This window comes from Scyliorhinus canicula, chromosome 22 (genome assembly GCF_902713615.1).
Source record: "Scyliorhinus canicula chromosome 22, sScyCan1.1, whole genome shotgun sequence".
Lineage (NCBI taxonomy): Eukaryota > Metazoa > Chordata > Chondrichthyes > Carcharhiniformes > Scyliorhinidae > Scyliorhinus > Scyliorhinus canicula.
The window spans coordinates 23121672-23145439 of NC_052167.1; the positions used below are offsets into that span (position 1 = coordinate 23121672).

Consider the following 23768-nt stretch of genomic DNA (forward strand, 5'->3'; position numbering starts at 1 on the left):
TCGGGAGGGGGTGTATTACTCGCAAGGCAGTTTGAATAAACACAGGCAACACTTTTTCTTTCAAAAGCTTTCCTTTTTATGGAAGAATTAGCATGTCACAGCACTTCCTGTCTGTCTAAAATAAATTTCTGAGCTGAGGGTGCAGCAGCATCAGTTTTAGTCAAAGAAATAATCGCGTATCCTCGTTGTCTCAATCCAGGGGAGGTAGGCAGTAGTTCTGGTAAACACACTGGGCTTGTTCTCAACTGTGCAGCCAATAGGTCCGAAACTGACCACTCCATGGACTTCCCACTTGTGTGAGCCAATCTGACATAGAAGAGGGCCACCAGAATCCCCCTGAAATACATGATATTGCACAGTGAATCCCAGCAAATCCCCATTAAACACAGTGAATCCCAGTGATACCCCATTAAACACAGTGAATCCCAGTGATACCCCATTAAACACAGTGAATCCCAGTGATACCCCATTAAACACAGTGAATCCCAGTGATACCCCATTAAACACAGTGAATCACAGTAAATCCCCATTAAACACAGTGAATCCCAGCAAATCCCCATTAAACACAGTGAATCCCAGTAAATCCCCATTAAACACAGTGAATCCCAGTAAATCCCCATTAAACACAGTGAATCCCAGTAATTCCCCATTAAACACAGTGAATCCCAGTGATACCCCATTAAACACAGTGAATCCGAGTAAATCCCCATTAAACACAGTGAATCCCAGTGATACCCCATTAAACACAGTGAATCCCAGTGATACCCCATTAAACACAGTGAATCCCAGTGATACCCCATTAAACACAGTGAATCCCAGTGATACCCCATTAAACACAGTGAATCACAGTAAATCCCCATTAAACACAGTGAATCCCAGCAAATCCCCATTAAACACAGTGAATCCCAGTAAATCCCCATTAAACACAGTGAATCCCAGTAAATCCCCATTAAACACAGTGAATCCCAGTAATTCCCCATTAAACACAGTGAATCCCAGTGATACCCCATTAAACACAGTGAATCCGAGTAATTCCCCATTAAACACAGTGAATCCCAGTGATACCCCATTAAACACAGTGAATCCCAGTGATACCCCATTAAACACAGTGAATCCCAGTAAATCCCCATTAAACACAGTGAATCCCAGTGATACCCCATTAAACACAGTGAATCCCAGTGATACCCCATTAAATGGGGGCCTCACGGTAGCATGGTGGTTAGCATCAATGCTTCACAGCTCCAGGGTCACAGGTTCGATTCCCGGCTGGGTCACTGTCTGTGTGGAGTCTGCACGTCCTCCCCGTGTGTGCGTGGGTTTCCTCCGGGTGCTCCGGTTTCCTCCCATAGTCCAAAGATGTGCGGGTTAGGTGGATTGGCCATGCTAAATTGCCCGTAGTGTAAGGTTAATGGGGGGACTGTTAGGTTACGGGTATACGGGTTACGTGGGTTTAGGCAGGGTGATCATTGCTCGGCACAACATCGAGGGCCGAAGGGCCTGTTCTGTGCTGTACTGTTTTATCTATTCTAAACACAGTGAATCCCAGTGATACCCCATTAAACACAGTGAATCCCAGTGATACCCCATTAAACACAGTGAATCCCAGTGATACCCCATTAAACACAGTGAATCCCAGTGATACCCCATTAAACACAGTGAATCCCAGTGATACCCCATTAAACACAGTGAATCACAGTAAATCCCCATTAAACACAGTGAATCCCAGCAAATCCCCATTAAACACAGTGAATCCCAGTAAATCCCCATTAAACACAGTGAATCCCAGTAAATCCCCATTAAACACAGTGAATCCCAGTAATTCCCCATTAAACACAGTGAATCCCAGTGATACCCCATTAAACACAGTGAATCCCAGTGATACCCCATTAAACACAGTGAATCCCAGTAAATCCCCATTAAACACAGTGAATCCCAGTAAATCCCCATTAAACACAGTGAATCCCAGTGATACCCCATTAAATGGGGGCCTCACGGTAGCATGGTGGTTAGCATCAATGCTTCACAGCTCCAGGGTCACAGGTTCGATTCCCGGCTGGGTCACTGTCTGTGTGGAGTCTGCACGTCCTCCCCGTGTGTGCGTGGGTTTCCTCCGGGTGCTCCGGTTTCCTCCCATAGTCCAAAGATGTGCGGGTTAGGTGGATTGGCCATGCTAAATTGCCCGTAGTGTAAGGTTAATGGGGGGACTGTTGGGTTACGGGTATACGGGTTACGTGGGTTTAGGCAGGGTGATCATTGCTCGGCACAACATCGAGGGCCGAAGGGCCTGTTCTGTGCTGTACTGTTTTATCTATTCTAAACACAGTGAATCCCAGTGATACCCCATTAAACACAGTGAATCCCAGTGATACCCCATTAAACACAGTGAATCCCAGTGATACCCCATTAAACACAGTGAATCCCAGTGATACCCCATTAAACACAGTGAATCCCAGTGATACCCCATTAAACACAGTGAATCCCAGTGATACCCCATTAAACACAGTGAATCCCAGTGATACCCCATTAAACACAGTGAATCCCAGTGATACCCCATTAAACACAGTGAATCCCAGTGATACCCCATTAAACACAGTGAATCCCAGTGATACCCCATTAAACACAGTGAATCACAGTAAGTCCCCATTAAACACAGTGAATCCCAGCAAATCCCCATTAAACACAGTGAATCCCAGTAAATCCCCATTAAACACAGTGAATCCCAGTGATACCCCATTAAACACAGTGAATCCCAGTGATACCCCATTAAACACAGTGAATCCCAGTGATACCCCATTAAACACAGTGAATCCCAGTGATACCCCATTAAACACAGTGAATCCCAGTAAATCCCCATTAAACACAGAGAATCCCAGTGATACCCCATTAAACACAGTGAATCCCAGTGATACCCTATTAAATGGGGGTTTCACGGTAGCATGGTGGTTAGCATCAATGCTTCACAGCTCCAGGGTCCCAGGTTCGATTCCCGGCTGGGTCACTGTCTGTGTGGAGTCTGCACGTCCTCCCCGTGTGTGCGTGGGTTTCCTCCGGGTGCTCCGGTTTCCTCCCATAGTCCAAAGATGTGCGGGTTAGGTGGATTGGCCATGCTAAATTGCCCGTAGTGTAAGGTTAATGGGGGGATTGTTGGGTTACGGGTATACGGGTTACGTGGGTTTAGGTAGGGTGATCATTGCTCGGCACAACATCGAGGGCCGAAGGGCCTGTTCTGTGCTGTACTGTTTTATCTATTCTAAACACAGTGAATCCCAGTGATACCCCATTAAACACAGTGAATCCCAGTGCTACCCCATTAAACACAGTGAATCCCAGTAAATCCCCATTAAACACAGTGAATCCCAGTGATACCCCATTAAACACAGTGGGCGCAATTCTCCGCACTCACGACGGTGCGGAGAATAGCGGGGGTCGTAAATTTTTACGGCCACGCTAGTCCGACGCCCTCCCGATATTCTCCCCCCCCCCCCACGCCCAACTCCCGACACGAATCGCTACCGCCGTTTTTTTACAGCCAGCAGCGATTCTCAGCTGGCCAATGGGCCGAATTCCAAGCCCTTTACGGCCGTTTTTACGAACGGCAAACACACCTGGTCTGGCCGTTGAAGGTTCAGTGTGGAGCATTTACCGTAATCTATCAGAGGAGCCTCTGAAATGTGATTCTGCCTGTTATATGAAACCTCAAAATGAATACGTGAATTGCCCCGGGGTGAAATGGGGAGGAAGATGTTAAAATCCAGCCTATCTCTTCCCAGTTACCTGGCAAGCAGCAGGATGTCCCTCTGTATCTTTGTAACCAGCACAGATCATCGTGTTCCTCACTCGGTCTCCCCAGAACTTCTTCATTTTGCAGGTTTGGTGATCAATGATTGGCAGCCGGGCTTGATTCAGGACTTCAGACAATGTGAGATTTTCCTTTTGTCCTGTTTAGTTAAAGGAAAAAAACCTCCCATGTTACTTGGTTGGCCTAATTCCTCATTCCACGGAAGGACTGTTTATCACTCCAGCTCAGCTGGAGCCTTCCTTTGAGTCAGATAGTTGTGAGTTCTAGACCCACATCAAGAGACTTCAGTGCACATTTCAGGCCAACAATCCACTGCAGTACTTAGGGAGTGCCGTTCTGTCGGAGTGGCTTCTTTTGGATATGATGTTAAACTGAGATCTGGGGCGGGATTCTCCCCTACCCGGCGGGGCGGGGGGTCCCGGCGTAGTGGAGTGGCGCTAACCACTCTGGCGTCAGGCCTCCCCAAAGGGGCGGAATTCTCCGCACCTTTAGGGGCCAAGCCCTCACATTGAGGGGCTAGGCCCACTCCGGAGTGGTTGGCACCACGCCGACTGGTGGCAAAACCGGCGCCAACGGCCTTTGACGCCCGCCGCCCAGCGACGGGGCTGGCCGAAAGGCCTTCGCCGGTTTTGCATGCGCTGGTGCGTCAGCTGCTGCTGACGTCGCCACCGGCGCATGCGCGCTGGGGGATTCTCTTCCGCCTCCGCCATGGTGGAGGCCGTGGCAGCGGCAGAAGAAAAAGAGTGCCCCCACGGCACTGGCCCTCCCCGGGGGCCCGCTCGCGCTGCCAATCCCGCCGCCACCAGAGATGGTTCAAACCACGGCGGCGGGATTGGCCTCTCAGCGGCGGGACTTCGGCCCTTCGCGGGCCGGAGAATTGCCGCAGGGGGCTTGCCGATCGGCGCGGAGGGCACACTGATCCCGCCAATTCCCAGGTGACGGAGAATTTCTGTCACGGCTGGGGCGGTATTTTCGCCCCATGTCTGCCCTCTCAGGTGGCTATAAAAGATCCTATGGCCCTATTTCAAATAGAAGGAGGGGAGTTATCCCCATGGCCAGAGCTAATTTTTACTCGTCAATCAACACCACTATAACAACAATCATTTATGTGTGCAATTTGGTGTACAACTATCGGCATTTCTTGCATGACACTGAGGGAAGGCGATGGCGTAGTGGCATTGTCACTGGGCTAGTAATCCAGAAACCTGGTAATCTGGGTTCAAATCACAGCACAGCACAGCGCCGAGGACCCGGGTTCGATCCTGGCCCCGGGTCACTGTTCTTGTGGAGTTTGCACATTCTCCCCATGTCTGTGTGGGTCTCACCCCTACAACCCTAAAGATGTGCAGGGTAGGTGGATTGGCCGTGCTAAATCGCCCTTAATGGGGGGGGGGAAAAAAAAATCCTACCACAGCCGATGGTGAAATTTGTATTCAATAAAACGCAACTGGAATTAAAAGTCTAATGATGAAACGGTTATCGATCGCTGTAGGAACCCATCAGGTTCACTAATGCCCTTTAGGGAAGGAAATCTGCCGTCCTTACCTGGTCTGGCCTACATGTGACTCAGACAATACTTAAAATGCCTTCTGAAATGGCTCGGCAATTGGTAAAAGGGCAATTAGAGATTGCCGACGGCTAGATCTCACGTAGGGATCAAAAAAACTAGTGAATACACTTCAGAAACACTTAATTGCTGATATTCTGCAGTCTTGAAACAGTATTGTTCTTTTTCGCTCGGTTCTCCCATTTTCTTTCTTCCCATCCCCCTTTCTCAGGCTTCATTCAACTTAGGAAGCTGTTCATTTGCGATATTGCCATAAACCCCATCCTCTCTCTCCACCACTGCTCCTTGACCTGCTGAGGTTGTCTAACATTTTCTGTTTTCACAGAATCGTTATGGTGCAGAAGGAGGTCATTTGGCCCATCGAGTCTGCACCAGCTCTCCAAACGAGCATTATGGCTTAGTGCCATTTCCCTGCCTTTTCCCGAACCCCTGCGCATTGTTTATATTCAAGTAATCATCGAACGCCCTCTTGAATGCCTCAGTTGAATCTGCCTCCATCACACTTCCAATCTGTGCATTCCAGACGCAAACCGCTGACTGTGTGAAAAATCTTTTTATCCCATCACATTTGCTTCTTTTGCAAATCATCATAAATCTGTGACCCCTTGTTCTTGATCCTTTTACAAGCGGGGACAGTTTCTCTCTATCTACTCATGATCTTGAACATCTCTATCAAATCTCCTTTCAGCTGCCTTTTCCCCAAGGAGAACAGTCCCAATCTATCATTGCTGAAGTTTCTCAACCCCAGAACCATTTTTCTGCGCTCCCCAGTGCGTTCACATTCTTCCTGTAATATTGCACACCCAGAACTGTGCACAATATTGCACACCCAGAACTGTCCACAATATTTCAGCTTTTCATTTCAGATATCCAGGGGAAGTTAAGCATTAAGAAATCGTAGCAGGAGTAGGCCATTCAGCCCCTCGAGCCTGCTCTGCCTTTTAATATGATCGTGGCTGATCTCATCTCAGCCTCACCTCCACCTTCCTGCCTATTTCCCATTACCCTTCATCCTGTTACTAATTTAAAAACCTATATCTCCTCCTCAAATTTGTGTAGTGTTCCGACATCTACTGCACTCTGGGGGAGAGGATTCCACAGATTCATGACCCTTTGAGTGAAGTAATTCCTCCTCATTTTGGTTTCAAATTTGCCACCTCTTAGCCTAAAACAATGTCTCTCGTTCTGGAATGTCCAACAAGGAGAAACACCCGCTCTACGTCTATCCTGTCAATCCCCTTCAACATCTTATATACCTCAATTAGATCTCCTCTCATTCTTTTAAACTATAGGCCTCAACTGCGTAATCTTTCTTCACAAGTTCTTCATCCCTGGAATCACCTAGTGAATCTTCTCTGAACCGCCTCTAATGCATTAACGTCCTTCCTGAATGTGTATGGAGATGCCGGCGTTGGACTGGGGTGAGCACAGTAAGAAGTCTTACAACACCAGGTTAAAGTCCAACAGGTTTGATTAGAATCACTAGCTTTCGGAGCATTGCTCCTTCCTCAGGTGAATATTGATTCACCTGAAGAAGGAGCTGCGCTCCGAAAGCTAGTGTTTGAAACAAACCTGTTGGACTTTAACCTGGTGTTGTAAGACTTCTTACTGTCCATCCTCAAGTAAGGGGACTGAAACTGTGCAGTACTCCAGATGTCGTCTCATCAATGCCCTATACAGTTGCAACAGCACTTCCCTACTTTTATAGTAAGAAGTCTTCCAACACCAGATTAAAGTCCAACAGGTTTGTTTCAAACACTAGCTTTCGGAGCGCTGCTCCTTCCTCAGGTGAAGCTAGTGTTTGATTCACCTGAGGAAGGAGCAGTGCTCCGAAAGCTAGTGTTTGAAACAAACCTGTTGGACTTTAACCTGGTATTGTAAGACTTCTTACTGTGCTCACCCCAGTCCAACGCCGGCATCTCCACATCGTGGCTACTTTTATACTCTATTTCATTGGCAATGAATTCCAAAATTACATTTGTTTTAGAACAGTACAGCACAGAACAGGCCCTTCGGCCCTCAATGTTGTGCCGAGCAATGATCACCCTACTCAAGCCCACGTATCCACCCTATACCAGTAACCCAACAACCCCATTAACATTATTTTTTAGGACACTAAGGGCAATTTAGCCTGGCCAATCCACCTAACCCGCACATCTTTGGATTTGCCTTCCTTATAACCTGCTGCACCTGCAAACTAACTTTCTGTGATTCGTGCACGAAGGCACCCAGATCCCTCTGCACTGAAGCATTTTGAAGTTTCTCTGCATTTCGATAATAAGTTGCCTTTTTATTCCTCTGACCAAATTGGATAATGTTACACTCATCCACGTTAAATTCCATCTGCAAAATTTTGGCTCACTCACCGAACATTTATTTGTAAATTTCTTATTTTCTCATTGCAACTTGCAGTAACGTCAATGCCACTGGATTAATAATGCAGAAATTAAATGAAATTAATAAATCTGGAATATTTTGGTTTTTTTCAACGAAAGTTAGTCTCAGCAATGGCGGCTATGAAATTATCAATCGTTGTAAAAATCCACTACTCTCCATCAGAGAAAGAAATCTGCCGTCCTTACTCAGTCTGGCCGGAGAAAGGTCGGAGGGTAGCTAGTCAGCCGCCAACGTACCAATTGCTCAGCAACTGGTGTCAGCAATTGAATATCTCTGCATAGGGTTAAAATGCGAGGGGCCTGGGAGAGAGGCCCACTCATTTCTTCTGGAGCATTCTTTTCGAATTGATGCAGAGATTTAAATTGGGTTTAAAAAAACACAGATTTAGAGATGAGATTAGCAGGTTCATAGTTACACGAGGAGCGATCCGGACACAAATCCGGATTAGGTCGACCCTGGAACCAGATGGGTTGGGGGTCTTCGGGGTGGATCGATGAAGACAGGTTAAATGACAATGTAGCGTGTTGAGATGTAGCTATGCCAGTTCTTGTGCTTGTAAGTACACAGTGAGAGGTCTGATCAAAGTGCTTATGGATCTTATAATACCAATGCAGACATGATGGACCTTCTGCAGGACGAACAATCACATCGACATCTTCCCAGTGCACAAGTGTGACATAAGAACACAGGATCATAAGAAATAGTAGGCCATTTGGCCCCTCCAGCCTACCATGCCATTCAATAAGATCACAACTAATCTGATCATAGCCTCAACTCCACCTTCCTGCCTGTTGACTCCTTTGTCGATCAAAAATCTGTCTAACTGAGCCTTGATTGTATTCAATTCCCGAGCAGGGCGTCCTCATATCCGCTTGCCTGATGACTTCTGTCTGCATCCAGCATTAGGAAATGGGAATTCTCTACATTATGAAAAAAACAGGAAGAACCGCTGGACGTGTGGCCCATGCTGATGAGTAGACCCTGAACTTTCTCGCTGGCTCTCGCACACGTTTTTACAACTACCTTTCCTCTACAGTTACGCAGAGTAACTCCGATGGGAAGACAGAGAATCTAGGTGCCTTCGTAGAGCAGGTGAGTGGCCTTATCATTTTGGTTGTTTTAAAAACTATGCGAAAAGTGTCACCTTCCACCAATTTCCTTGCAAAGAAAAATATTAAAGAAACAATAATTGTCAAAGGTAATGTGTGGGGGATATTTTTGAAACTTTGGAGGACCTCAAGGTTGACGTCTAGCCCATGGCTCACTCATGTCCTTTACGGAAGGAAATCTGCCACCCTTTACCCGGCCTGGCCTACATGTGACTCCAGATCCACAGCAATGTGGTTGACTCCCAAATGCCCTCTGAAATGGAGGGCAGTTAGGGATGGGCAATAAATGCTGGCTTAACCAGCGACACATTCCCCTGCGCGAATAAAACAAAAAAATCCCTCCCCCACCCAAGCTGGTCGTCCAATCCCCTGAGGGAGGCGAATGAAACACAGATACATAAAACCCTCGGTCAGTTTAGGTAGCGACAAATTCCATGAACTTCCTCTCAGACACTCGACGATCATCAACCCAGAAGATCATGGTGACTGGACAACACAGAACATTGGATCATAGACCGGTTCCCTTTTGAAAGCCAGACCCACCCCCTGTTTTGGATTTGAACTTATGCTCGAGACAATAGAAAAGTGTCACGATGCTTTCACTCGCTCAATCTCAGTTCCTCAACATGCCCCCTTACCTCTGGTGGCGCCCCAGCCTGTTGCCCAGCACGGGTGCCCAGGACGCAGTTGGCTGGCCCTCCCAGGCATGCAGGCATATCGGATATAGGTGGTTTGTGGAATATCCACTGCTGCTCTGACCATAGCGATATCATAATCGATTTCATTGAGGAGTGGGTAGCGGAAGCGTTCATGTCTGTAGATTCTTTTCACACGATAGATCTTCTCTGTCCGTTCAGTGCGATTCAGGTTGTGTTTGCCAAGGACGATGCGCCAATTTGCAGCATCCTCCGCTTTGCCTCTGGAATGGACAATGGTTTGGGTCAAGGGTCGAGCTTCCAAGATAAATGGTCTAACGTTGGAATTGTTGAATTGTCATCTAATTTTAAACATATAAGGAGGTATCTGTACCCTAACCAGTGTCTCCATCACCTGGTGCTTTGTTACACCAGTTTTAATCCTTAAGGTAGTGTCAAAGAACAAAGAAAATGACAGCACAGGAACAGGCCCTCCCAGCCTGCGCCGATCCAGATCCTTTATCTAAGCCTGTCTCCTATTTTCCAAGGTCTACTTCCCTCTGTTCCTGCCCGTTCATATACCTGTCCAGATGCATCTTAAATGATGCTATCGTGCCCGCCTCTACCACCTCCGCTGGTAAAGCGTTCCAGGCACCCACCACCCTCTGCGTAAAAAACTTTCCACACACATCTCCCTTAAACTTTTCCACTCCGCCCTTCCCCTCGACCCTTGGACAAGATGGTGGCACCTTCCAGCTTCACCACTGATGGGAACTCTGGCACCTATTGCCTGCCGAAGTGGAATGCCTGGTATCTCACGATGACCTCTCCCTCCAAAAGAAAGGTCAATGAATCTTCAGTCACCTCTACAGGGGGACAATAATAGTCTCTTAAAAAGACATCTAACCCACAGAAGTCCAAGAGACATAATCTTCCAATCCAGATCATGCCGGGGGTTTGGAGAATGATAAATATTACGCACTTGTTAAAAAAAAAGGATAAGCCAATCATCTATTGGCGAATCAGCTTGACCCCGATGGTGGAAAAACATTTGGAAACAATAATTCAGGATAAAATTAACAGTCAGTTAGACAAATGTTGAGGAAAGAAAGCCAGCGTGGATTTATTTGGCGCCAATTGTGCTTAACTAACTTACTTGGCATTTTTGATGAAGTAACAGAGAGGTTTGATGAGGGTATTATGACTGATGTGGCGTACATGAACTTTCAAAAGGCATTTGATGAAGTTTTGCATAACAGGTATGTCAGCAAAGCTAGAGCTCATGGAATAAATGAGAGAGTAGCAACTTGGATATGATTTTGGCTGAGTGAGAGGAAACAGTGACAGTAAATGGGTGTTTTTCAGACCGAGTCGGTGATTTCCTTGATTTATTTTAATGGCCTAGACTATGATGTACGGGGCACAATTTCAAAATTTGTGGATGACGCGAAACCCGGAAGCATTGTGAACTGTGGGGGGGACAGTGATATTGCTTCTCCGACAATTCGTAAAGGGAGAGTGCAGACTGTATGCAACCAGCCCGTGCTTGCCAAACCCAAAACAAAATATCTGCTGCTATATGTGATTCTGCAATTGGGCAGAACTTGTTGAACAATCCTGAGTATGCTAATAGCTATACTAGCAACCAATTTAAGATAATTGTTTGAGCTAGTAACGTTGCTCATTTATGCTTGCTATATAATCATATATTGACATACCCAGGTACCCATTCTCTGCAAGCTAAAGGAACCCGTTCAAGCCTTGCGCCCTTTTTGAATTATCCGGGAGGCATGGGGAGCCTGACTTTTCCAGTTTCTTTCTCTATGCCAATGCCTTGGCCAATCAATGTGGACTGGTTAGCCAATCAACACCCTTTTCTCCTGTGGTAGAAATTGTTGTGATCGTTTGAAATTTGGCACTCTTGTGTTTGTCCCGATGGCCGCGAGATGAAAAGCTTTGGCAACACGTCTCTCTTTTCAGCAATATTCACGATCAGTCCTACCAAGCGACCATTCGTGATAAACGTCAAGAGGACGTAGGCAGACTAATGGAATGGGTGGAAAAAATAGCAGATGAAATTAAAGTAGGGAAGTGTGAAGTGATTCATATTGGTAGGAAGAATGAGGCAAGGCAATTTAAACTGAAGTGTGTAATTCTAAAGGCGGTGCAGGAACAAGGTGACCTTGGAGTTTATATTCACAAATCATTGAAGGTGGCAAGGCAGATTGAAAGAGCAATTACTACAGCATTCACTTACTTTTGAAAGCAATGTGCCGCAGTCAGGATCCAGCGTTTGTGAATGAGGGTCCCACCACAAACATGGTTGTAGGACCTACTGCCCCTGGAGCGCACCTAGCAAGCGAAAAAGACAGGTTACTCTACAGTCTTAAGGTTGATGGTGACATATGACCCTCAGAAATTGGGTTATGGGTCTGGAAGACCACAATGGAGAGACCAGAGGAAGGTGAGTGACTACGTTCAGTCTGCAAGCATGATCTTGAGCTTCCTGTCACTTATCATTTCAATTCTTACTCCCGCTCTGACCTTTCTGCCCTTGCCCTGCTGCAATGTTTCAGTGACGTCCAACGTTAAGTCCGAGGAACATCATATCATCTTTTGATTAAGGGCAGCACGGTGGCGCAGTGGGTTAGCACTGCTGTCTCACGGCGCCGAGGTCCCAGGTTCGATCCCGGCCCTGGGTCACTGTCCGTGTAGAGTTTGCACATTCTCCCCGTGTCTGCGTGGGTTTCACCTCCACAACCCAAAGATATACAAGCTAGGTGGATTGGCCACACTAAATTGCCCCTTAATTTAAAAAAATGAATTGGGTACTCTAAATTTAAAAAATAAAAAAAATCTTTTGATCAGCGCTCTGGACTCAACATTGACTTTCAACAATTGTTAATCATAACCTTCCCTTCCATTTTGTATTTTTTGTTGTTGGGGTATGGTTTCTCATTTCTTTCACTTTGCAATGGAATGGCTGCTAATCAGTTATCCACACCTCACCTAGCCACACCTTTGTTTCTTTACCCATTACCACCCAAACTATTTGTCATTTATTCTTTTCTGTTTTTAAGTGATCACAGACCTGCCTTTATGTTCTATGTTGCACTTTGCACTTACTCAAAACCTATTTTTCCTCAGTTCTGACTAAGGACCTGAAGTGTTATTCCTTCTCTGAAGACCCTCTTAGTCTGCTTAATATTTCAAGTATATTTTATAATAATCATAATGTTTACTGTCACACGTAGGCTTTACATTAACACTGCAATAAAGTTACTGTGAAAAGCCCCTAGTCGCCACATTCCGGCATCTGTTCGGGTACACAGAGGGAGAATTCAGAATGTCCAAATGACCTAACAAGCACGTTTTTCAGCAGCAGTACCCACTCTTACAGCCCTGCCCTACACTGTTCAATATCGCTGCTCAGGAGATTGCCTTCATTGTGAAAGGAAATCTGGTATATTTGGCATCCCTTGATAGATTGAAGATTCCACTCCCACGTCACTCGCTGTCCTGACTTATATAAAAATAAGAACAAAAGAACTAGGAGCAAGAGTAGGCCATCTGGCCCCTCGCGCCTGCTCCGCCATTCAATGAGATCATGGCTGATCTTTTGTGGACAGCTCCACTTTCCCGCCCGAATATTCTCTTTATTCCTTTATTCTTCAAAAACCTATCTATCCTTATCTTGAAAACATTTAATGAAGGAACCTCAACTGCTTCACTGAGCAAGAAATTTCATGGATTCAAAACCCTTTGGGTGAAGAAGTTCCTCTTAAGCTCAGTCCTAAATCTACTTCCCCTTATTTTGAGGCTGTGCCCCCTAGTTCTGCTTTCACCCGCCAGTGGAAACAACCTGCCCACATCTATCCGATCTATTCCCTTCATAATTTGATATGTTTCGCCGTTCCTTCATCAACACTGAGTCCAAATCTTGGAACTGCTTCCCTAGCCCCCCCATGGACTGCAGTACAGACCCAGAGAGCGGCATGGAGGGAACAGCAGCTGGCAGAAAAGTTTCTATCACATTTCCCATGGCTGCACTGCTCCTGGAATGAAGAGCTTGTCATATGAGGAACAGTTGAGGACTCTGGGTTTGTCCTCGTTGGAGTTTAGAAGGATGAGGGGAGGGGGGTCTTATTGAAACTTACAGGATACTGTGAGGACTGGATAGAGTGGACGTGGAGAGGATGTTTCCACTTGTAGGAAAAACTAGAACCCAAGGCCACAGCCTCAGACTTTCGGACGATCCTTTAAAACTGAGATGAGGAGGAATTTCTTCAGCCAGAGGGGTGGTGAATCTGTGGAACTCTTTGCCACAGAAGGCTGTGGAGGCCAAATCACTGAGTGTCTTTAAGATAGGGATAAATAGGTTCTTGATTAATCAGGGGTTATGGGGAGAAGGCAGAGCATTGGGGATGAGAAACTAATCAGCCATGATTGAATGGCGGAGCAGACTTGATGGGCCGAATGGCCTAATTTTGCTCCTATGTTTTATGGTCTTAATGTATGCATACTGTGCACATGTATATGAGTTACAAATCAGAGTCATGTACAATGTTGTCTGCAGACTCGTCACTCAGTAGCAACCCATTGGTTTATTATGATGACCGAAATGCAGATTACACTGTGGACTACCACAGAATGAAGGCATTATGATTGCAGCCAGGATACTAGGTGTTGACCCAGTATTGCTGATGCTGGCACTGGCTGGATGTTGAAGGATTGGTTCGGGCACATGTCGGAGTTCACGTGCAGCGTCTACAAAGTGGTTAATCCCAGAGCTGAAGGGGTTGGATTACGAGGAGAGGTTGAGTAGACTGGGACTGTACTCGTTGGAATTTAGAAGGATGAGGGGGGATCTTATCAAAACATTTAAAATTATGAAGGGAATAGATAGGATAGATGCGGGCAGGTTGTTTCCACTGGTGGGTGAAAGCAGAACTAGGGGGCATAGCCTCAAAATAAGGGGAAGTAGATTTAGGACTGAGTTTAGGAGGAACTTCTTCACCCAAAGGGTTGTGAATCTATGGAATTCCTTGCCCAGTGAAGAGGTTGAGGCTCCTTCATTGAATGTTTTTAAGGTAAAGATAGATAGGGCGAGATTCTCCCAAACCGGGAGAAATCGTAAGGCTGGCGTCAAAAACGGGCGGGTTTGACGCCAGCCTCCGCCCCCCCGACCGGTAACCGATTCTGGTCCCCGGTCGGGGCTAGCATGCCGCGGCCGTGAACTCCGGCATCGCGGGCTTAACGAATTTCGTTAAGCCCGCTTGCCAGAGTTTGCGATGGCTGACGCGTCACATGACGTCAGCCGCGCATGCGCGGATGATGTCATCGCGCATTTGCGCGGGCCGGGATGCCCCTCAGCCGCCCCGCGAATGGATACAGCGGGGCGGCGGAAGGACAAAGAGTGCGTGGGGTAAGTACCCGCTGCCCGCGATCGGTGGGCACCGATCGCGGGCCCATGGCACCCTTGGCACGGCCGTGGTACTGCCGTGCCAATCGGTGCCATGGTTCCCAAGATCCGAACTTTACGGCCGTTTTTACGAACGGTCAGACCAGGTGTGTTTGACGTTCCTAAAAACGGTCGTAAAGGGCTTGGACTTCGGCCCATCGGCCAGCTGAGAATCGCTGCTCGCCGTAAAAAAACAGCGGGCAGCGATTTGTGTCGGGAGGCGGCCGTGGGGGGGTGGAATAGCGGGAGGGCGTCAGAATTTACGACCCCCGCTATTCTCCGCACCGTCGTGAGTGCAGAGAATCGCCCCCATAGTTTTTTAAAGAAAAAAGGGATTAAGGGTTATGGTGTTCGGGCCGGAAAGTGGAGCTGAGTCCACAAAAGATCAGCCATGATCTCATTGAATGGCGGAGCAAGCTTGAGGGGCCAGATGGCCTACTCCTGCTCCTAGTTCTTATGTTCTTATGTTCTTATGATGTTTATGCACTCAATTGGATCAAACACTTGTAGAATTGTACCGACACCCAGAAGACGGCAACTGGCAACTGATGTGTAAGTGGCTGATGATCCCTTTCAATAATGCTGCTGGAGCTAGTCCTTCAAGATGCTGAACACATGTTCAGCTGTGCGAGGTTACAGGAGGGAATTGGCTGGAGCACGGAGCACCAAAATGACACCATTGGTGTCAAATCAATGTGGCCCCCTGGCATCATAATCAGCCCACTCTGTCCTGGTTGGCGTGAGCTGCACGCACATTAATGCCCTTCCCCCAATATGGCATCCCATGCGATTCATAGTGGATGACGTTTTGGTCCCTGGTTGGCAGTACGAGTGCCCAAGCAATGGGGGCCCCTGAGCTCAATTTGACGCCCATTTGTCTGACCAGAAATGGTGACGGAAGCAGAAACCGTAACAACCTGCAGAAGAGGAAATTGGATAATACTTGAAAAAGAATAAAGGATAAAGTAGCAAGGGAATGCATCGGACTGGATAACTCTTCTAGAGAGATGACACTGAAGTGACGGGCCGATCATGGTGTTCTCTATACCAGAATACTTCCTTGCAGTAGATGATTATTATCCCGGACGGATGCATTATTATGGATCAACGCTCCCCATTTACCTGTAATGAGACCTGCCATGGCCAGGAATGTGGACGTGCCTCATTCCCAGATACGATCCTCCCAGCTACGTTCGGCAAGAATTGGGGGATACCGCAGTTCCTCGGCCAGTCTGAAAACCCAATAAATATAAAAGTCAGCATGGACTGCTCTCAATATATAGCTGTCTTTCTAACACTCTATCTGCAGGCTGGTCTATCTATGTAGCCTCTACCCATCAGAAAAGATCGAACAGCCTGGAACTCCTTTCTCGGGAAAAGAGCAGGGTGGTAGGTGATCAGATTGAGCCCTTTAAGACTATGAAAGAGTTTGATAGAATTCATGAAGAAAATATGTTGTCGCTTGTGAGGAACGTCAAAACAAGGGACCAAAAATAGAGGAAAATCACCAACAAGTCTAACAGGGAATTCAGGAGAAACATCTTTACCCAGAGTGGCTAGCATGTGCAACTGTCTACAACAAGGAGCACAGTGGTTAGCACTGTTGCTACAAGGCGGCAGCATCCCAGGTTTGATTCCCGGCTTGGGTCACTGTCTGTGCGGTGTCTGCACATTCTCCCCGTGTCTGCGTGGGTTTCCTCCGGGTGCTCTGGTTTCCTCCCACAAATCCCGAAAGACGTGCTTGTTAGGTGAATTGGACATTCTGAATTCTCCCTCTGTGTACCCGAACAGGCGCCGGAATGTGGCGACGAGGGGATTTTCACAGTAACTTCATTGCAGTGTTTTTTGTTTATAAATTTAGAGAACCCAATAATTTTTTTTTCCAATTAAGAGGCAATTTAGCGTGGCCGATCCACCTAACCTGCACATCTTTGGGTTGTGGGGGTGAGACATGGGGAGAATGTGCAAACTCCACACGGACAGGGACCCAGGGCCGGGATTTGAACCCGGGTCCTCAGCGCCGCAGTCCCAGTGCTAACCACTGTGCCACCTGCCGCCCCTTTCATTGCAGAGTTAATGTAAGCCTACTTGTGACACTAATAAAAATTATTATTATTAAGGCAAATAGCATAGATGCATTCAAGGGGAAAATGACAAAGTAAGAAACAGAAGGATATGCTGGTACAGTGAGATGAAAATGGATGGGAGGAAGCTGATTTGGCGTTTGAACACTAGCATAGACTAGATAGGCTGATTGGAATGTTGCTGCACTGCAAATATGACGTTTGTATCTACCAGTCTATCTCTAGTGTAAACCCTATTATTTTCTCAGTTGTCCTTTCTAGCAGACTGACTGTAATTGTCAGTATCTGGCCTTACAAGTTTTAAACAATTCAATCCAGGATGTGACCATTACTGGCTCGGCCAACATTTGTTGCCCATTCCTAGTTACCAGTCATTGCACATGAACAACTAGGGAATGACCCTCCTCTAAGTGGACAAACCTTGGCCATTGCTTAAGGCTTCTTAACAATATCACATTCGGGTTAGCCAACAAGCCAAGGGACATTTAACCTCCAACCCCTCCCTCATTGACTCAGTGTCCTCCTTACCTATACAAGCACCACTCCCATTGCCTATTGATTGACAACAAGGGGCATGTTTGAAGTAGTCACAGTGTATGTTAAGGAAACCATTGGAAGTCTTTATAAGGAAAATGAAGCCAGTATCATTGGTCAATATCTGGGGATGGCATGGTAGCATAATGGTTAGCACCACTACCCCACAGCACCAGGGACCCGAATTCAATTCCAGCCTCGGGTGACTGTGTGGGAGTTTGCACATTCTCCTCATGTCTGCATGAGTTTCCTCCGGGTGCTCCGGTTTCCTCCCACAGTCTGAAGATGTGCAGGTTAGGTGGGTTGGCGGTGCTAATTTGCCCCGTAGAGTCCACAAAAAAAGGTTAGGTGGGGTTACGGGGATAGGGTGGGGGCGTGAGCCTGGGTGGGGTGCTTCTTCGGAGGGTCGGTGCAGACCTGATGGACCGAATGGCCTCCTTTCTGTAGGGACTCTATGATCATTGATGCAAACCTCAACCTATTGCATCAGACCGAGCAGTGGGTTAGCGGCACAGTGAATGAGAAGTCACATTTTTTCTGGGCTGCGTTCAGAAGCAAACATTTCCATGTTACACTAATCAATGAATCATAGCATGATACAGCCCAGAAGGAGGCAGTTTGGCCCATTGTATCTGTGCTGGCTGGTCTAATTATCCCACTACCTTGCTCCCATGGTATTTGCGGGGTGAGGGAGGGATTGTAGGTTAAATGCCCCAATGGTATAGTGGAAAATGCAACTCTGCCATTGTTGCGAAGTAATGGCCAAGGTTTGTCCTCTTGGAGAAAGGATGAATGGTCATTCCTTTGGTTGCTCGTGTGTAGTAACTGGCAACTGGCGTGGTCAGATGTTACCATTACAGATAGTCTGCTAGAAAGAAATAGCAGGATTTACAATTGAGGCAGGTGGATAGACAATTGCATCTTCCCTAGTCTCTCTACATAAACTGGAGCCTTTCATCCCTGGCACCATTCTCGTAGTGTGGTCTATTAAGCAATTTCCAAACACTTTGGTGAGATCACACCTGGACTATTGTGCATTGTTTTGGTCTGAATCTTTAAGGAAGGATATACGTGCATCGGCGGCGGTACAGTGAGGTTTCACGAGATTGGTACCTGCGATGAGAGCGTTGTCCTGTCCGGAGAGTCTGAGCAAACTGTTCGGAGGTGACCTCATGGCAAACACAAGATTCCGAAGGAGCTTGACAGGTTAGACTGGGCCCAGTGAGAGAGCACTGGGCGTTTAGGATTGAGATGAAGAGACATTTCTTCACTCAGAAGGTTGGGAACCTTTGGAATTCTCTGCCCCAGAGGCTTGCGAAGGTCCAGCATTGAACGTATTTCAGGCTGAGGTAGACAGATATTTGATCTCTCAGGAAATCAAGGGAATGATTCATAGATTTATAGACGTTTACAACACAGGAGGCCATTCGGCCCATCGTGTCCACACAGGTTATCAAAGATCTGACTACACTAATCCCATTTTACAGCACCTCACCCATAGCCCTGGAGGTTATGGCAGCGCAAGTGAATATCTAATTACTTCTTAAATGTTATGAAAGTTTCTGAGTCAACCACTCTCTCAGGCAGTGAGTTCCGGACTCCCACCACCGTCTGAACCTTCGACCTCTTACCTTAAATCCATGCCCTCTGATTATTGACTCTACTAATGAAAGAAACACCTTCCTATCTACCATCAGTATGCCCCTCAATCTTACACACCTCTATCAGGTCCCCCTCTCAACCTTCGCTGCTCCAAGGAAAACAGCCCCCGCCTATCCAATCTTCCCTCATAGCTCAGAGCCTCCATCCCAGGCAGCATCCTGGCAAATCTCCTCTGCACCCTCTCCAGTACAATCACATCCTTCCTATAATGTGGTGACCAGAGCTGCACACAGCACTCCAATTGCAAACTAACCAGCGGTTTATACAGTTCCAGCATGACCTCCCTGCTCTTGTATCTTATACCTCACCTAGTTAAAGGCAAGTGTCCCGTGAGCCTTATCCACCTTATCTACCTGTCCTGCTACTGTAGTCAAGGAGGAGCCAGAAAGGGAGAGCCAAAGTGGTTTATTTCCAATTCCCAGTTATGAAAAGTATATACAAAGGAAAAGTCCAATTCCCAGCCGGGATTGTTCTGAGATACCGGTTCATACCTGGACCCGCTTCCATTACGTGGAATTAAAGAGCTCGCTGAAGGGCCTCCACAAACCCTTTGGGGGGGGGGGGAATCAAACGGGTCTCCTCCGTAGGTCTCTTGGGGGTTATAACACCTGCCTCCTTTAGGGATCTATAGATATGCATCCCTAGGTCCCTCTGATCCTCAATACTTTCCAGAGTGGGCAGTGGAGTTGAAGATCAAGCTCAGTGATGATGGGTAGCAGCCTCAGTGGTCCATATAACCTGCTACTCGAGCTATTTCTTCTGATTGATGCCGGTCTCTGTCTGCTCAGAGGCAATTTAAAGAGTCTCCTCGCAATCAACATCACCAAAGAAATAGATTGACCTGTTATTAGTCTCAATGCAGCATGCACCGGGGCTGGTTTAGCACAGTGGGCTAAACAGCTGGCTTGTAATGCAGAACAAGGCCAGCAGCGCGGGTTCAATTCCCGTTCCAGCCTTCCCGAACAGGTGCCGGAATGTGGCGACTAGGGGCTTTTCACAGTAACGGCATTGGAGCCTACTCGTGACAATAAGCGATTATTATTATTATTAATAAGTAAGATCCCGCAAGTTCCAACATCAAGAATGACTGCGTACCAAAATAACTTAGATGAGATGATTGTGGATGTTCCTGGGGTGTGATAAGTGCAGGCCTCACAGAGGAACCATGGACATATTTAACACTATATATACAGTTAAATGCAGTATATCACAGAATGTGTGACAGCACGATAAATATATATATCTCTCAACAGAATGGGATTGGCGAGCAAAATATTCCCACTATTTTTAGGACAATCACAATAGCTCATAAAGCATTATTTGTTACCGTGTTTTTCTTTTCACTTGCTCTTTCCTATATTAACATCACTGGCAAGGTTGGCATTTATTGCTCAAGAAGGTGACAGTGGGCCTTCTCCTTGATTGATGTGGCAAGAGTGCCCCCATTCTGCTTTTCACATAATTGTAGGACAAGGCAGAGCCAGTAAAGACTGCTGTGGTCCACCTGACTACCTCCACAGTCAAAATCCTGTGACAGTCTGAACGTTTTCAACAATATTATGATGAGTTCTTCTGTTTGCAAAGTGTTGAGTTGCTGAGGTGGAGGCAAGATCGGGCTTAATTTCCTGGGTGACCAACAGTCATTCTGTTGAAATTGCTCTGGGGGGGGGTTGTTTTTCAGAATTAAATGTTGAAAATTGAGTTGAAAATGTAGAAGCAAAAAAGAATCAGTCCAATACCCCACTGGCTGAATTCATTCGCTGGTCTTACAACAGAACACAGGAGGGCAGCATGGTGGCACAGTGGTTAGCATTGCTGCCTAAGCCTCCCGGACAGGCGCCGGAATGTGGCGACTAGGGGCTTTTCACAGTAACTTCTTTGAAGCCTACTTGTGACAATAAGCGATTTCCATTCATTTCATTTAAGGCGCAGAGGACCCGGGTTCGAATCCCAGCCCTGGGTCACTGTCCGTGTTGAGTTTGCACATTGTCCCCGTGTTTGCGTGGGTTTCACCCCCACAACCCAAAGATGTGCAGGATAGATGAATTGGCCACGCTAAATTGCCCCCTAATTGGAAAAAAAAAATTGGCTACTCTAAATTTATTTTAAAAAAGAACAGAAGAGAGCGAGACGGAGAAAAAACAATCAATCGTCTTTAAAAATATCATGTAAACTCAAATGATTGGCCACTTTAAGTTATCATAGAATCCCGACAGTGTGGAAGGAGGCCATTCGGCCCATCGAGTCTCCACCGACCTTCTGAAAGAGCACCATATCCAATTCCCTGGCCTGTCCCCATAACCCCAATCTTTGGACACTATTTAGCACGGCCAATCCACTCAATCTTCTGCGAAGCTGGTGAGTTCAATTGGACACTTGCATGACTCAAACTCATAGTATCTTTGTGCCTTTGACAAAGTCAGCTCGATTTCTGCAGAAACGGTGAGGAATCTTGTTCATTGTTCCCAAAGTTCTATGAACAAGCTGAATAATCAAAGACGAGCTTTTGAAATACAAAGCCATGGGGGGGGGGGGGGGGGGGGGGGGGGGATTGGCAGTACAAAATCCGTCACCTCTTTTGCAGCCTGACCAATGTTCTTTTCCATTGAGTTCAAGAAATCAGGTGGGATTTTCATGCCCTTCCCGCCCATGGGATTTTTCCCCTCCCACCAAAGGCAGTTGGACAGGCGAGCCACGCAAAATGGCGTAGGCATCGGCGGGCCTGGTAGATCCCGCCAGGGGCTGATGGTAAGCTGCCTCCGCCATCATTTTCATTTTTAAGATTTAGTTTTGTAAAGTTGCCCTTCTTAAAATTTAATCGGGAGGGTCTCCCAATCAACCTCCTCAACTTTGGTGGAAATGGGCGGAGACTCCATGTACTGTAGGAAGCCCACCCTCTTGAGGAAATTCACTTCAGTCCCCTTCTCTCTCCCCCCGGAACTGAACTCTCCACATCCCCAGCAAGGAAATATTGGCATCAGAAAGGGGTGCAATGCAGATTCACCAGGTTAAAAGGGTTAAATTGTGACAACAGGTTGCATTGACCAGAGCTTATTAAGGGGTGATCTATTGAGGTGCTTAGGGATGATTGAAGTATTCAATAAGACAGAAACTATTTCTCTTGATGGGGGACAAGGTGAAATACCTGTGACCCCTTTCAAGTTAGAGCTAGGCTATAAAGTCAGGAAACACTTCGACATAAGAATTGTGACAATCTAGGGCAACAAGGTGGCGCAGTGGTTAACACTGGTACCTCACAGCACCGAGGACCCAGATTCGATCCCAGCTGTCACTGTTTGCAGTGGGTCTCACCCCCACAACCCAAAGATGTGCAGGCCACGCTAAATTGCCCCGTATTTGGAAGAAAAAAGAATTGGGCACTTAAAAAATTTTTTTTTAAAGAACTGTGGCAATCTGGAACTCTCCCTTCCATCCTTACATGGTCTGTCCTATATGTACCTCCCAAGCCATCATCAAAGTAGTTGGACTCTTAATTGCATTACTCTTGCATTCTGAAGTGACCTAACAAAACCCTCAGTTGTATCAAAACGACTGCCATTGGTTCAAGAAGAAGGCTGAGTACTGCCTTCTCAGTACAATCAGGGTTGGGCAATCAGTGCTGACAATACTCAAATCTTGAGAATAAATTTTAAAAAATAGTCCGACTAATACCATCTGGGGTGCCATGTCATCCAGAAATGTCACAGGAGAAATCCCAGCATCATCTTCTTTAGGAAACGTGGGATGGGCAATGTCACTCACATTGAAAGATCAAATAAAAAGAAACCTATCTGTATTTTGACTGCCCCGATTCCACGCTCAGTCATTATATGGCCATGGATCCACACCAACATTAATTAGGTTGTCAGTCACTGTTTTTTGACTTGTTTTCCCATTCAGAAGGCAATGACACGGAAGCACAGTGGTTAGCACTGTTGCCTCACAGCGCCAGGGTCCCAGGTTCGATTCCTGGCTTGGGTCACTGTCTGTGCGGAGTCTGCACGTTCTCCCCGTGTCTGTGGGGTTTCCTCCGGGGGCTCCAGTTTCCTCCCACAAGTCCCGAAAGACGTGCCGGAGTGTGGCGACTCGGGGCTTTTCACAGTAACTTCATTGCAGTGTTAATGCAAAACTACTCATGACAATAAAGATTATTATTTCCATGCACTTACCTAAATGTGTAACTTTGTGTTGAAGGCCATTGCCAATATACAAGGCCTGTGTCAGAGACAGTAGGAAGGCAATAAGAGGCACACTCTGTCCCAGCATCTTCAGCAGCATTCCATTGTGTGATTCTAAACATCCCTCCCTTCATTCCTTTATTTATATAAGTGACGGGCAGGCAGGGCCTCCATGTGACTCCGGATCACTATTGTCCCTAGATTAACCTGTTCTGCTGTACAATAATAAAACCCAAGCTAAACACAGGGACACCGATGCTTCTGGGTGGCTTATTCCTCTGTGTGCATCTGCTTGTCAGCCAATCCTATGGTGAGCCAAATCAGTTGTTTGAACAATAGGTT

At 46.8% G+C, this 23768-nt stretch overlaps 1 protein-coding gene across 1 annotated transcript; it reads right to left on the reverse strand.

Moving 5' to 3' along the window:
* Positions 1 to 52: 52 nt before the first annotated feature.
* zgc:112285 (uncharacterized protein LOC561476 homolog) lies at positions 53 to 23545 on the reverse strand. Its single transcript, XM_038783206.1, has 6 exons — positions 23418 to 23545; positions 16091 to 16200; positions 11765 to 11859; positions 9511 to 9791; positions 3775 to 3938; positions 53 to 336 (listed from the first exon to the last, which is right to left on the reverse strand). Exons 1-6 carry the CDS (start codon positions 23524 to 23526, stop codon positions 157 to 159), a joined length of 939 nt encoding a protein of 312 aa, XP_038639134.1. The 5' UTR covers positions 23527 to 23545; the 3' UTR covers positions 53 to 156.
* Positions 23546 to 23768: the final 223 nt, after the last annotated feature.

Bases quoted from the DNA above. Each gene is read 5' to 3' on its own strand.
- zgc:112285 (XM_038783206.1), bottom strand. From the start codon at position 23,526: ATGCTGCTGAAGATGCTGGGACAGAGTGTGCCTCTTATTGCCTTCCTA. The intron at 9,792-11,764 runs GTAAGTGAATGC...TGTCCATTCCAG, and splicing joins GCGGCACATTGCTTTCAAAA to AGGCAAAGCGGAGGATGCTG. The intron at 337-3,774 runs GTAACTGGGAAG...CATGTATTTCAG, and splicing joins GACATCCTGCTGCTTGCCAG to GGGGATTCTGGTGGCCCTCT.